The sequence below is a fragment of the Thermobia domestica genome, chromosome 13 (genome assembly GCF_964235325.1).
Source record: "Thermobia domestica chromosome 13, izTheDome1.hap1.1, whole genome shotgun sequence".
Taxonomy (NCBI): Eukaryota; Metazoa; Arthropoda; class Insecta; order Zygentoma; family Lepismatidae; genus Thermobia; species Thermobia domestica.
Window position 1 is genome coordinate 123,621,690 of NC_137466.1, and position 16,879 is coordinate 123,638,568.

General features: G+C 35.0%; 1 protein-coding gene across 2 annotated transcripts in view; it reads right to left on the bottom strand.

The window, feature by feature from the left end:
* Window positions 1-3,038: 3,038 nt before the first annotated feature.
* The window catches only part of Nadk2 (NAD kinase 2, mitochondrial), a 47,676-nt gene continuing 33,835 nt past the window's right edge, over window positions 3,039-16,879 (bottom strand). The window contains exons 6-7 of one of the 2 annotated variants that reach the window (XM_081736406.1): window positions 11,435-11,719; window positions 3,039-3,776 (exon numbers count right to left, since the gene is read on the bottom strand). In XM_081736406.1, the coding sequence (XP_081592532.1) occupies window positions 11,493-11,719 (227 nt within the window). In that variant the 3' untranslated portion in view covers window positions 3,039-3,776; window positions 11,435-11,492. Of the gene's footprint in view, window positions 3,777-11,434; window positions 11,723-16,879 lie in introns of both variants that reach the window. The other variant, XM_081736405.1, reaches the window with a different exon arrangement.

Sequence of the window (16,879 nt, forward strand, 5' to 3'; positions counted from 1 at the left end):
TCAGGGGATAAATCATGGGTGTGTCATTGCCAACCCAAAGCAAAACTTGATTAAACTCTCCGCATCTCCAGCCTAGAAATTTAAGAATACACCTCCACAGACAAGGCTATGCTTACAGTATTCTGGAATTCTCAAAGCGTGCTACTAGTCCATATTGAGAGGCGAATTGTGAATACGAATGTTGCATCGTACTATGAAATGCCGTTGTAAATTTTGGTTTCGGAAAAAAAAAAAAAAAAAAAAAAAAAAAAAAAAAAAAAAAAAAAGTCGACCCTAGGCGTATTGTTCCATTACAACAATGTCACAATTCATGTAGCACAATCAATTCACAATGAGATTTGCATGGCAACTTTTACCCTTTCTGCATGCTCAAATCTCTCTTTGGCACTAAATGTTTCACAGATGATTTAGCATGAGACTTACGTACATGATTGAGGCAGCTACCTAAAGAATTTCATACACCTGGTATTGGGGCATTGATACATGTATGTGATGAATGCAGCAACGTTAGTGCAGGCTACATTGAAAACTAAAAAGTTTTCAAACACATATCTCAATTTTCCTTACATATGATTTTGTAAAGTCATTTGTAACCTACTTACTGATTTTCCCTTGAAATCAATTCATTTCACTGTTAGGGTTGTCATCTATCCCGAATTAGATCATGGGACATCGTGCATTTTAAGAACACCTTCCGCGTCCTGCATTATACATAAGTGGGACCGATTATATTGTAGTATGACAGAAAATTTTTAAAGGGCAAGTACTTATTTATTTAGTTCGTGTACTTATGATATTTTGTAAATACTTGCAACTTAAATTTGAAAATAAAGAACAATCATTCACTGGTGTTACAGGTCAATCATATAATATCTTGGCTAAAGAGAAAGATTAAACAACTTACATTTAAATTTTTTACGTTCAAGACATTCTTTCATCTACGAAATGAGTCTTAATATGTCACATTTTGTTGAATCGGACAATTAAGTCCTCTTCCTATAATTAACGTAACCACAAAGCTTTTGCCAAATTAAATGGAAGAAAATTATTAAGCTATCGTTTCAGAAAGAAAAAAAAAAAAAGAAAAAAAAAAATCGTGGACCGATGTATGTAAATTTCAAGGTAGTTTGTTTATAACTGTGAGAAGATACATATCGACGTCTTTGCCTATAAAGATATTGGTGAGTACAATCTTCTATTTGACTAGTAAAGACGCATTAGCGAATAAGTTCGAATCATAATATTCGATTAATTTTCTCATCAGAATAGCTCCTGTACTATTATCAGATTTGGAATGTGTAGCCTAATCTGATATTGCCTTGTTTTACTTATGCTTCTCAACTTACGTCCATATGGTACATTTTCTATGATACTACTTTTAGTTCTTTCACACACACATGTGAACGAATCCAACTGCCCCTATATTATGAGTAATTAGCGTAAATTATCTTGAGCTATGAAAGTGTACGTTGCAATACACGGTGAGGAATTGTTTTCGTGTTGGCAGAAGTGAAATAATCATCAATGATGTCATTCTTTGTTCGTACTGGTTCAATAGTTCATAATATCAATTCAACTAATCGCCAACAAGCTGATGCTACGAGTTCTCTGTTTCGTATGTATTAAGTTTAAATTTTCACTCATGAATATGTTTTTTTTTTTTTTTTTTTTTTTTTTTCCATTATTCTTAACAAATTGTTCCATGTATGAAGTTTGGTATGAGCAAACAGAAATCTGCACATGTTTAATAAGTGTGTTTTGCTTCAGGTTTTAAAAAAGTGGTAATCCTATTCAATGTTGGAATCATCATGATAGTGTTAATTCTTAAAGCGTGTTTTATTATAAAATGTCGACAAATGTGTGTGTAGATAAGTAGATTTTGACCTCCAATATGAAAACCAATAATGTCAATTCTAGTCATAAATTTACGAATTATGTTACAGAAATGAAAGTAATGTCACCATACAAAAATAATGATTATCCACTAACGTGCTCATACCAACGTGCTCGTTATCTCTATCTAGTTAAATACGCTTCGTCAACACTGAGGTTAAATAAGACACGAAACTTCGTTCGTTATAATGAAACCCAACCGTATGCTCTCCCTCCAAATAGTAAAACTACATCTTACACAACAAAGGCCAACATTACTCACTTACTTGTCAAGGAAAGGAGATGTACTTAACTGAGCAGCTTGAATGTATAAAATATGGAAGAGATTGAAAAATATAATTCAGCGTCGATTTACACAAAAATGCAATCTCGTGTATGATTTTTGAACATAAATGCACAAATTCCTAATTCCTTTTGTTGGAGTTACATATGAACCAAGAACAGCAATTGGCCGTGACCGTATATGCGTAAGTTAATTGAATCATTTCTCTAATTTACTAAATATAAAATACAGCGCACCATTTGTTGCATCTTCTGATATTTTTCCATTTCACTTCTTGTTTCAGCTTTCCATCACCAGCCGTTTGTGTTTTATATGTATTGTACATTATATATGACAGTGAAGAACTCACAGTTAAATGTTGACTAGTTCGTAAACGATACCTCCCCCCGAAAAACTTTTTTCTAACAAAATTTTTTCATAATCTTTTCAATGATATATCAAATTACATACCTTGCCATTTAAAATTTTCGATTGATCCCCGAGGCCCTGTGGGAAAAACAGAGCGTTTTATTTCCCATTTCGCTACCATTTCCCTACTATCTGTTTATGATTTACAAGCATTATACGCTTTTATCGGAAACGCATACACGAAAGTAACGTTTACTTACAGATTATTACATTGTAAGTAGAGCACTGCTAAAAAAGAAGCATTCGCGCGTACAAATGAACATACTGAAACATATCCAAATAAAGTAAACCTGAGAGTAGCATTGCTTCTGAGCACGTAAATAAATATCCAAAAGTACTCCTTCGTACTCAAAATTTTAATATATGCAAAGAGAATGAAACACACTAAGTCGAAGTTAGCACTCGTATTTACTTGCTTTCTGGAATGATTAAGTTTTTAGATAAAACAACACCATTAACTACTTCTTTCTTTTATTTTCTTCTCAATAAATTTATATTTTATGCCTCAGCTAGTATTTTGGCAACTTTGTCACACATTAACAGAAAAAAATGAATATAAAAATATGACTCATGAACAACAATAAATACAAGGTTCTTTATACAAGAATGCCATTATAATGAGGATTTCACTAACCAAACTTTTCGTTACTTTGATTAAAAGAAAAGAAAAAAATCTTAATGTAATAAGGATTTTCAAGATTTAGGTTTGATTTTATAACTTTCTAAAGATATAATTAATTTCTAAAAACTTATTTCCCAAATAAGCCTGTCACAGGAAATAATATATAAAAAGCAGCATTACATTAAAGTAAAATGGTACAAGAAAGAAAAATAGTCTTTTATAAAATCTCCCTAAGAATTAGACACATGGCTTATCAGCATATGCTCTCTGCATTTACAGAGAGTTTAAGTTTTACAATACACTGTTTTAATGATACAATTCTCACCATAAAAGAGACAAGATATACATGTATAACTATACTGTATATATATATATCTATAAACTCCATTTTTTATCATCATGTAATAGAATGATATATAATATTTCATTTGTTCCCTTGTCTTTAAATTATGCTCTCTATACAATAAGTACAGGTCAACAATATAATTATTAACATCCAAGCGCAAATTCATCACAGCAGGTACCTCCATGAATATTTACACTATGCAGCGTTGGTTGAATCCAAAGTACCTGCAACAACAAACATCTTTATTTAAGAATGAAAAAAAGTTTTCTTTATTATACTTTGTCTTACCATAAATACTGTTTCAAAGTTTAAGTACATTGACTGATTGACACAAGAAATTTAGACATTTTAAGATCCTAATAATATGTTACATGGATGCATTATGAACCAAAATCACAAATAATTATTCAAAATGGCCACCATTAGCATGCACACAGTACGTAAGTCTTTGTAGCCACTCATCAATTGCATTACGCAACACATCAACTGGAAAATCTGCAGCTGCCTTCCGAATAGACCGCTTTAAATTTTCAATATTGGGATGTCTCTTCTTGCAAGCCATCTCCTGAAGCTTGGAACACAATTTGTAGTCCAAAGGGTTTAGGTCCGGACTTGTAGAAAGCCAATCGGAAGTGGAAATGAAGTCCGAGACATTTGCATCCAGCCACTGTTGGGTTGTCCGTGCCTTGTGTCCTGGGACTGAGTCCTGCTGGAAGCTCCAGTTCTGTCCATGGAAGAGGGTGTTGGTGAGATTCTTGACTAGTCTCTCAAGCTGTCTCCTGGTAAACTTTGGCTACCATTTTGACCCTCTTTTCACAGAAGTGGAACTCCATTGTGCCCTTGTAGCTCACTCCCGACCACACCATGACAGACAGGATGCTGACCTCTCTGGATACTTAAGCCTTTTCACTAGCTTCTCTAGAGGATATGACATATATCCCGACATTTTAGGCATTGAAAGTCTCCTCAACACTGAAAATCTTTTCATCAGTGAAAAGGATTCGACGGATCCCACTTGCTGCGTAACGCTTAAGTAAGCGCTTTGCTTTAAGAGCCTCTATCGCTTCAGTGCATTTGTCAAGAGATGTTTTTCGCGTTGTTTGTAATCGTGCAGTCCCAGGTTACTGCTTAACGTACGGGACATTGACATTTTCGATATCTTTAGCTCACGAGCTATATCTATTTCTGCCTGGCACGCGCCGCCACTGCTTTCACAGGTTCGTACTGTGCGTAGTCTTCTTTGTCGCGGGCGATCTTTCACAGTTCCAGTTTCAAGTACTGAATAGTGTGGTAAACTTTTTTTTTTTTTTAACTAATTTGCAGCTTCTGGAGAGTTTTGGAAATCTCCACTGGTGATTTGCCCACTTTGTGCAACGCTATCAATGACACACTTCACGACACCGCTCTTGACGTCGCTCGCTTGTACAGGCACAAGTACAGCCACCCTCAAGAGTTGGGAAAGTATTTATGGTAAGACTAGGTATAATAATAATAATAATAATAATAATAATAATAATAATAATAATAATAAAGGAAATCAAGGATATGATATAAAAATAATATATCAAAGCAGCGGATATTCATGCAAAATACAAGGATACTCAAGGCGAACACAACACATAGTAATTAAAATATTTGTTGAATTCTCTTTAGCATTAGTTTGCATTTAGCAGTATCATCAAAATTTCCCGTTTAAGTCATTCAAATGGGGTTTGCTTGAGAAGTCTAATTTACATTACCACTAAAAAGTTTTGTACACACTTAATTCTCAAGATTTACGGGAAAACGGGGTTAACAAGAGTTTGATATTTAGTTAGAAACATTTACTGAATCAAAGTAAATAATACACACTACATATCTTGCTTTGCATCACTTTTTAAGTATCTTTTCTATCAAGTGTGCCAAAGTTTCTTCGTAAAATTGCCTTCCTTTTCTATTGCAAATGTCCACACGGTTTCTTCTGATTATTCTATTCAAATGATCCCAGAACAGTTCAATTGGATTACAGACCGAAATTTTGAGGGGCCAATTCCATGTTCTTCAGCCCTTTCCTTAGTTCTAATTGTTCAACATATTTTCTACATAATAAATATATATGTTTACAATCATTATCTTGCTGTAGTATGAAACTCTTGCCAATTAAACGTATCTGCATGGCGTTTGACAATGCTATGTTCCTTCTTTACAGTACCTTCTATTTTGACAATATCACTTGTTCGTTTCCCTCCAAAGCAACCTCACATCATCACGGAACTCCCTCCGTAGTTAACTGTAGGGGATATGCTATGATAAGCCATGCGTTCTCCATTAATATGACGAACACATTCGTAGTGATTTTTGCCAAATAACCCGAATTTCGATTCACTCGTAAATAACACACCTTTCTACTGATTATCACCCCAATTTACATATTGTTTAGCCCAATGTTGTATTTTCTTCTTATTAACACTCCTCAGTACATTATTTCCTCGCAATACATCCTTTAAGATTTGCATCCTGACGTAACGCGTGATCTCTTTATTTAGAAACACTTAAAAGATTCATCCCTCAACTGAATAATTTCTGCTGTCAGCATATGTGCTGTTTTGAAGCGATCACGTATACTAGTCACTGCAAAAAAATTTTTCTTCACTTTTCGAAGTCACCTTAGGATTTCTCTTGCAATAACAATCCTTAATACTCTAAGCAGACACATACTACTTCAGAGCATAATGTACACTTCCCAAGGAAATTTGTTCTTCCTTTAATATTACACGCATGCCTGGTCTTACAACTTTAGGGAAAGTGGTCCTCAATGCTTCATCTTAAAAATGTACGTTTTTCATAAAATAAAAACAACATAACGTAATGTATATTAGCGTTTCTGTATAAATGCTTACAAAATCCACGTATATGGGTGTTAAAATGACCTAGGGCTGCAAAGCTATAAAGAAATTAACCTCTAAAAACAAGGCGAAGAGCAACTTGGCTTAGATTCATCAACACTACCTATTATCTACGAAAGTCATGTGAGTTCTAAAATTTTCGAGCAGTACCGTACATAATGTAATAACAGAAAAATCTGTCGCTAGACTGGCAGGAACTCGAAATTCCGATTCTTTGTTTATCGAAAGATTCTACCAATTGAGTAATCAATAACATAATCAGCATTTTCTTAACTAGATGCATAGTAGTACTCGCATGACTTGAGGCAAATTTGGACTTTGACTCCGACATTTGTGACGTTATAGGTCAAAGGTCAATGACCTTGGCCCGGGGTCAATGACCTAGGGGTACTTAGGACCACCCCCTCTAAATTTTGGCAGGGGTACATAGGACCACCACACTTAAATTTTGGAAATTGCCAAATCTAAAAATTTGGCATGGTAGCCTAGGACCATAGTATGTACCTCTATTAGTATTGGGGGTCTATGTCGTTCAATTTTATGGGTAAAAAATTGCCAAAAATGCAAATTTCGGAGGTTTTTGACCTAATTTATCCCTTTGATGAGGTGTTATTATCTTATATAGTTATATGGGCGTATACAGGGGTCCATTAGCTTTCATAAGACATGGGTATATTAATGCACCCCTTTAAAATTTTGGGAGGGGTACCTTGGCCCACCCCTACAATTTTGGAAATTACCCAATTTAAACATTTGGTATAATAGTATAGAACCCTAGTATGTATCACTATAAATTTGGGTGCTCCACCTCGTTCCCTTTCATGGGTATAAAATTGCCAAATTTTAGTACAACCATGTGTTTGGCTTTTGGCCCAATTTATCCCCTTCGATGAGGTCCTATTACCTTATATGGTTGTATGATTATGTATAGGGGTCCATTCCCTATCATAAACCATAGGTACCTTAATGCACCCCTTTAAATTTTTGGGAGGGGTACCATGGCCAATCCCTTAAATTTTGGAAATTTTCCAATTTAAGCATTCGGTATTATAGTGCGTGACCTCACCATGTATCATGATAAATTTGGGTGGTCCACCTTGTTCCCTTTCATGGGTAAAAAAAAAAAATATATATATATATAAACATAAGCAATATGTTGTACCACGTGTTTGGTTTTTGGCCCAATTTATCCCGTTTGATGCGGTCTTATTACCTTATCAAAAAAAATTTCAAACAAAATTTTGAAACCAAAAATTTAAACAAAATTCTCAAAAAAAAAAAAAAAAAAAAAAAAAAATTCAAACAAAAATTTGAAAAAAAATTTCAAACAAAAAGTTTCAAACGAAAAAATTTTCAAAACAAAAATTTTAACTAAAATAATTTCACTCGAACGATACTTGTATATGATGCAAAACTGATGACGTTACATTATCACGTTCTGACGTGTACTATTGCATCATTATAAACAATGTTGCGTTCTAAACAGTTCCGGTTCTTTACTAATGAGTGCACAAACTTAAAAAATGTCAAACCAAAATTTTAAAACAAAAATTACAACCAAAAATTTCGAAACCAAAATTTTCAAACGAAAAATTCAAAACCAAATTTTGAAACAAAAATTTCAAATCAAATTTTGAAACAAAAATTTGAAAAAAAAAATAAAATTTTTTTTCAAAATTTTCAAACAAAATTTTTCAAAACTAAAATTTCAACCAAAATAATTTCACGTTGTACGGTTAACCGTCAAACTTTATCCGGTTTTAACTGTTCGATTAACAAACAAACGGTTTTGATCATATTTATCAATGAGTGCAAAATGTTGAACGAAACCAAGATTTTTAAATGTTAAACAAAACTTAAAACTGAATGCAGCAGATTTGAAAAACATCAACCAATCAGATTGCACGAAAGATAGTGATCAACCAATCAAATTGCATCAACAATAACTTTGCCAGTGTCGGATTACATCACCTTGTGACTAAATTTCAGTGTTGTAGCATGTATTGCCTTTCGTCTATAAGTCATAAGATTCAATAAGGTAGCTATCAGATTTCTAAAGCTCAAGGTCAAATCAACCACCACTAATGATCTTAGACTATGAGCTTAACTAAAGTTCAATTTATTGTTTCAAATTTCGCGCCTCATATTAAAATTCTGTTCATCACAATTCCCAAATTTAAAGATTACTTCTCTCGATATACCTACGTCTTAGAATTAATCATATAATTACATGTTGTAGTTAGGTCTGAATTAGGTCAATTGTTTATCTTTTAGCAGAACCAACTGTTGTCTAGAAACGTGTTATTTGATAACTTCCACGAATTTTGAAAAGGAAACGAATCCGTCTACACTACCTCATCAAGGTCAAACACATGGTACATCTTGTTGCTTACGTTTATATTTGACCAATACGCGGGAATAATCAAAACCAATGACGTAATTTCATTTTGACAATTCTCAAATTATCCTACAAAGTTTAAATGTACCAATGTCCTGGACACCTAATCCCATCATAGGTCAATAACAGATCACGTGACCATACTTATATTTGACAATGATTTACCTAAAGAAAGAGATACCACCCAATTCTAAGAACAATTACCAATTATTAATTTAACAATAAGAAATGTACCCCACCCAAAATTTACGATTGGTACATAAATACACCTGTCTTATGGAAAAGTAATAAATCCTGTACTCATTCAACTATATAGCCGTATCAAAAAAATAAAATGGGTCAATAAACTTCAAAATTTTATTATTTGGCCATAAGAGGAACACCAACATTTACAATGGTCCTAGAAAACGTTTACCGAATTTTTGTTATTTGATAATTCCAAAATTTAAAAGGGAACATAAACATATAAAGGTAATAAACCTCTGTACATACCCATACTTATATTTGACAATGATTTACCCAAAGAAAGAGATACCACCCAATTCTAAGAACAATTACCAATTATTAATTTAACAATAAGAAATGTACCCCTCCCAAAATTTACGATTGGTACATGTTGGGTAATTTGATTTTTGGTAGTTCTTTACCCATGAAAGGGAACGATGTGGACCATCCAAATTTATAGTGGTACATATTGAAGACCTGTACGAAGATACCAAATGCTTATATTAAACAATTTCTAAAACTGAGTGGATAAGCCAAGTTACCCCTCCCAAATTTTAAAGGGTGCATCAATATACCCATGTCTTATGATAGGAAATGAACCTATATACATGACCATATAACCATATAAGGCAATAAGACCGCATCAAACGGGATAAATTGGGCCAAAAACTAAACACATGGTACAACATACTGCTTATGTTTATATTTTGGTAATTTTTTTTTTACCCATGAAAGGGAACAAGGTGGACCACCCAAATTTATTATGATACATGTTGAGGTCACGCACTATAATACCGAATGCTTAAATTGGAAAATTTCCAAAATTTAAGGGATTGGCCATGGTACCCCTCCCAAAAATTTAAAGGAGTGCATTAATGTACCTATGGTTTATGATAGGGAATGGACCCCTATACATAATCATACAACCATATAAGGTAATAGAACCTCATCCAAGGGGATGAATTGGGCCAAAAACCAAACACGTGGTTGTACTAAAATCTGGCAATTTTGTACTCCTAAAAGGAAACGAGGTGGACCACCCAAATTTATAGTGATCTATATTAGGGTCCTATACTATAATACCAAATATATAAAATGGGCAATTTCCAAAATTAAAGGGGTGGGCCAAGGAACCCCTCCCAAAAATTTTAAGGGGTGCACAAATTTATCTATGTGTTATGATAGGGAATGGATCCCTATACATGATCATATAACCATATAAGGTAATAGGACCTCATCGAAGGGGATAAATTGGGCCAAAAGCCAAACACGTGGTTGTACTAAAATTTGGCAATTTTATACCCATGAAAGGGAACGAGGTGGAGCACCCAAATTTATAGTGATACATACTAGGGTTCTATACTATTATACCAAATGTTAAAATTCGGTAATTTCCAAAATTGAAGGGGTGGGCCAAGGTACCCCTCCCAAAATTTTAAAGGGGTGCATTAATATACCCATGTCTTATGAAAGCTAATGGACCCCTGTATACGCCCATATAACTATATAAGGTAATAACACCTCATCAAAGGGGATAAATTAGGTCAAAAACCTCCGAAATTTGAATTTTTGGCATTTTTTCACCCATAAAAGGGAACGACATAGACCCCCAATACTAATAGAGGTACATACTATGGTCCTAGGCTACCATACCAAATTTTTAGATTTGGCAATTTCCAAAATTTAAGTGTGGTGGTCCTATGTACCCCTGCCAAAATTTAGAGAGGATGGTCCTAAGTACCCCTAGGTCATTGATCACGGGCCAATATCATTGACCTTTGACCTATGACGTCACAAATGTCGGGGTCAAAATCCAAATTTGCCTCAAGTCATGCGAGTACTACTTGCATTATCTTCTAGTATTCTACTGACAAGCAATCTGATGACATTAAGTAATTTAAATAATGTTGAGTACGAAATAATTCAATTAATGTCTAACCCCTATTGTAAGTGACCCCTATCAACGTTGCCTTTTTCTTTCACTTATTTTGAGATTACCATCCCACGATTATGCTCAGAGGCTAAAGATGATGTGATAATGATAATGAATGAAATGGAATCGCGGGAGCTGAGATTGAATCAAGGACTCCACGAGTCAGAGACAAGCGCTCTATTACTGAACCATCGCAGCGGCCCTATTATATTTTTGTTGTACATTTCGGTCACTTACAATATGCTAACATCACAGACACACAATGTCACCAGAAAAGACATTTAAAAAGGAAGAGCAATCTATAAAAATATTCAACGATTACTTGATTGCCAATTTTCAGATTTCTTAAAAAACGTCACATGGATTTCCGAAAAGCCAATAATATTTACACACACAAAAGTAATAGAAAAACCTTTTGTTAAATCTGCTTATCATACTTACTTTCCACAAGTATGGAATAAACAATCCCTCGTCTTCGTGCATTAAGAAACATTATGCATTAGTCCAGAACGACTGTCTTTAGAGCATCTGAATCATGAACTTCCATCCTAGCTCTTGTTCCATCACTGAATTTATAGGAAAGTCCACCGTCAATTATAAGAGCTGCGTCATAGCCTCTGGATATCACTTCAATGCTTTGGCAAAATCCGCGAGGTGGAATGCCTTCAAATTGTGGGAGAATTCCTTCAGATATCATATCTCGAATAGTATAACTCAACCTATTTTCTTCTGAAATAAAGAGATAGCATTGTGTTAGTTTGAAAGCAAAATTTTAGAAAATAACTAAAAACTAGGAGTATGAAGCACTTTCATTTAAAATTTTTAAATTAGAACTAAAAATATCAAATACCCATATTTACAATGGCTATTCTAATTTGATTTAGTATACTCATCAACGAATTAAGTTACGAATTTATTTGGTGATTAGACAAATCAAACGACGATTTAATGGAGTATTTCCTCTAGGTAAGAACAAATCTTAGAAAAGTGCTACCGCCCTACACAGAGTGTTAACAAATACAGTGTCATAAATTTAGGACGTAATTCGTTATAATATAAGAAAGAAAAAAAGGATTAATAAACATACGTCGGAAAACGCCTCCTCTCAAAGTTATAAACGGCTGAAAATGCGAAACATCACTCTTAAAACTCTCTGGTTTGAAACTTATGGGATCTCTCGCAAGCAGTTCAAGGATCTAGACAGGATGCGCTGTATCTCAATATCTATATTTCACAACTCTTCGGTACCGACGTACATCGTTGTATAAAGTTAGGGGATGGGAACACACTTATAGGAGGTACTAATTAAGGACTCGCTGCGTGGGTACCGAAGGATTTTGAAACGAATAGTTCCTGTGCAATTCTTTGAACCGCCTGCGATAGGTTCCATAGTTTTACAATGAGACGTTTTGGATTTTCGGCGGTTTATAACTCAAAAAGGAGTCTATCGACCCCAGTTAATTAGAAATTTTTATTTAATGTGATATGAAGAATCATCTAATAAATTTATGACACGGTGTTCACTATAACGTAGTATATGGTTATTACAAATGGTCCTTCCGATTACAAATACAGATAATTTACATTTAATGAAATAAAAGTGGCATTAAAGGAAAGAGAAACTCAAATTTTCAATGGATAATAAAACTGCCGTATAATTACACAGTTCGCCGTTTAGGGCGATACTAGAGAAAATGACCACCCACAAACATATAGCTGCGTTTTATGTCCTCGATATTTATGTCAATCAATCTGTTACTAGTGTGCAGTGTATTTTTTGAATACATTTTTTGTGAGGCCACAACCATACTTCAATTTTAAGGTACCAAAGTCGTCTATGTGTCCACTAGTAAAGAATTATAACGGTAACACGAAGTCCATGGAAATCTATCGTCAGAGCCTGGGTAAAAACGATATCCTGCGGTCAATTGTGTAGGAGTCAACGCAAACGTTCACGATAATAATTTTCCTATGGATTGCAATTACCGGTAAGATAAGCATGTGTGCGACTTCCCCATGGCGAACGTATTTCGCGCGCGGTATTACCTATGAGGAAGAAGTTACGGGTCATTAAAACGGAGGATTGGACTTTAAAATTTTCGCTTAAGTAATTCTCTAATTGCCATTTAGAACAAAAAGGAACGTAGCTGTTAAATGATGAAACATACCTGTTAAACGATAATATAAGTAAACACGAGACGGTTGATTAGCTACGTTGTAAACTCAATAACAAAAATTTGCTAAAATCAAACAGATTTTAGTGTGAAATCTCAGATATCTTAATCTCCAAGACCAGAAAGTAAATGATGTCTTAAATAATACTGGTTACTTAAAATTTTACAGCCTAAGCTTTATCCATTAGTTATAGCCTAAATGAAATCCATAAACCTAATGCGCCAGAAAGACCAATCCTGAATCCGTTTTCACGACATGTGATGAGACTGAACAGAATCACGAGCTTTTATTAAGTTCTAACTCTGCCCTCTCCCTTGCCCACCGCTTTAGCCTTGAACGTTCGCAGATTCAGCAGTCTTTTTCCAGTAAAGGCGACTAAAGAAGGTCTGTTTTCCATTTAACTTTTTGTGTAGTTTCATAGTAAGTTCCGAAAATATATATAGCATACACTATACTTGTTATTTTTTGTAATTCTTTGTATAAAAAAATAAGGAATCGTCTTGGATTCCGATATATATATATATATATATATATATATATATATATATATATATGGTGTTAATGAGCTTGTCATAAACTCATTTATTCATTATTTTGGCTGTATGCAGCGCAAGCAGTTTAACTCTCTTTTTAATTTAAAGGGCTAGCATATACTAGCAGACGACGTTTATGTGTGTATGTATGTGTGTTCCCACTCATCGGACGCATGTGGGCGGAGTGACCTTGATCAACGCTTCTTCAGCCAATCACAGCTCTGTTTGCTCTTACGTCACTTAACGCGTGAAACCCACGCGAACAGCGAGAGCTAAAGAGACTTGGCGATAGGCAACGCCATTCGGCGCGCGAAAGCAACTAAAAGGACAGCTCCTAGCATAACGCTGCACAGAAATAAAGTATAAAAATGTAACTTCCAAGTATCTCGCCTATTTAGTTATTTACATACAATCCATATAAATTCAGTAGTGTAACCGATATCCCACATCGGATTTGTAAGTATTAACCTATTATTAAAATTTTCAAATCGATTGACGAGTATTTTCTGTGATTGTGCATGTCATCCCATCACGCCTCGTGGTGATTCGTTTGGGTACATGGTGCAAAATTTACCTTTTTTACTTATTATGTGTGTAATTCATTAATTTTCCGAAAATATGATGCTGATCTTTTTTGTGTCTCCAAAAGTTGTACGTAGAATTTTTGCTTACGTGTAGTTGACGTTGAAAGGAGCTTTCTTCGGATAACTTGTTTCATCGTCAACGCTCGAGCAAACGTCCTATTTACGACTATATAATATAATGTTTGCTCTATCTGGATCACCATCCTATGGAGTAAACGTTATAAAATGGTGCCGGGATAAATGTGTCGAAGCAGAAACCTTTCTTTTTGTATAAATGTTCGGTTTTGTGTGTCTACGAACATAGGCCTAGGTATTCTTGATGTTCAAAACTTGCTGCGTAATTTTGCCGCCATCTCAGAGCTAATAAGTGCATGAAATTCGTGTCATTGTATCCTTGTCCAGTGCATTCATCCTTGCATATTGAAGCCTAAATCCTGTCTAAATTAGAATATTTTTATTATTTGCATTCTTAGATTTTTGCAGAAATTAGTCAATTATTTGTGTTAGCGAGTTTGTTATATTTGCAACACCATGGCTGAGGGTGATCTTAGAACAGTTCTCCTCGCCATGCAGAGGGAACTGAGTGCATCAATTAACGAAATTAAAGAAAATCAGAATAAGTTTAATGAGAGCCAAAATGAATTGAGTGATAATCAAAAACGTGTGAGTGAAAGTGTTGAGGCAATAAATGTAAACCAACGGAAAATGAAAGATGATTTGTCAGGTGAAATTAATAATGTGAATGTTACCATGCAGAGTGAAATTAAAAATTTGAATGCGTGTATTAGTGCAGTGCGGCAAGAATTGATAGAACGAATTGAGGCAGTGGAATTAAAATGTTTTAATACGAGTGAAGACATACGTAGAAGTGTACGTGAATTAGCCGATGCAGTGTATGATATACGGGGCACAGTTGAAGGAAATACGTGCCAAGTAAACGACCAACAACGTCAATTAAGTGAATGTTGCAATAAAGTGGATGATTATGAGAAAAGGTTGCGTTTGGTCGAAAGTCTCGACAAGTACCGTGAAAGTAGAATTCAGAAGTGCGAGACCAAACAAAGTGAATACGGTATAGCAGTGCAAGAGTGTATTCAAGTGTGCCACGAGCAGAGTAAATTTAACCAGCAGTGTTTTGAAACATGTCTTCGCGCCAGTGAGTTAAGTGAGCAAACCAAGCAAGATGTGGAGCGATTATCAGAGCGTGTGCAGCGTATAGAATTAGCAAACGAGCACCATGATACTGGAAGTAATATGTCACAAAGAAACACAGGTTCTGTGCACAGTGTGAAGCGCGAGAGAAAATCGAGCAGTGAGTCTCAAACGGCGTCCGATACAGAGGTAGAAAGTGACGTAATAAGGAGAACCGTGACGAGAATCAAAACCGAAAGAGAAAGTCCGCGTATTAAGCGTGCAAGAAATAGTGAAGTGAATGCAAGGCGTTGTTCATTGCGATTAGCAGACATTAAACAACTTTCTACATTTTCAGGTGATATGATGAAAGAAAGTGCAAGTGCATTTTTAGAAAATTTCGGTAGAGAAATGTCGTTCGCCGGAGTGCCTCAAAGTGAATATTTGACGATCATGCCATTGATTCTTAAAGACAGTGCACTTAAGTGGTACGATTTACACGGTAAGAAGTGTCAAACTTTTCAAGAATTTGTGATAGAGTTTCAGAATGCATTTGAGAGTCCTTTAGTGAAAGCCACACGTCTGCGTAACTTGCGTTCTATTCCGTTTGATCCAAAACGTTATAGTAGTGTTGTTGATTTCGTAACAGAGCGCTTTAGTCAAATTCAAGCTCTGGAAGAGTATGAAAATCCAACCATTACGTTGTCACACATCATCACTCTCCTGCCCAAGCGGTACCAATTAGCTATGATGGGTTCTATGCCTGATAATATAAATCAGTTCCTTGCGAGTGTGCAGTCCATCGAAGGATTGTCAGGAATTACTAATATGTACGACAATCAGCGTAATAAACAAAAACAGCAAGGGGGTACCGGTGTTAGCGTGAATAATGTAAAAGTAGAACACGGTAGTGAAATGAGCAGTGATAATAGTGCGCGTCCGAATTTCAAACAGGGATGGAAAAGGAAATTTCATAGACGTGGACGGCGAGGTAATTTTAACAGAAATAATAACAACTCGAATAGTGGTAATCAGTCGCAAGGCAATGGCCGACAAAACACAAGTGCAAATGAAAATCGAAACGAAACGCAAGGTGCAAGGGCAAACGAAAATCAAAGTAGTGCGTCGACTTCTCAAGGTAGTCCGAATCAAAATAATAATTGGTTTCCAACATTTAATAGAGGTTCTGGTGTAAATAACGGTAACAATCAGCAACGTCAATTTCCATACCAACAAAGTGGATTTTACCCGCAAAGTTCTGTGCCTTTAAACTAGTAGCGCCCTCCCACTGGGTCGCCGAAAAGGGGAGGGATTTCAGTAGTGTAAACCGGATTACTTTTCCACATATGTGCAACGAGGAAGATTTACAAGCAGAAGATGATATAAGTAATGATAATGAAGAAGAAGTGATTAAATGTGAATTAGGTCATAACACAATGAAAGTAAAAATTTTGTTAAACGAT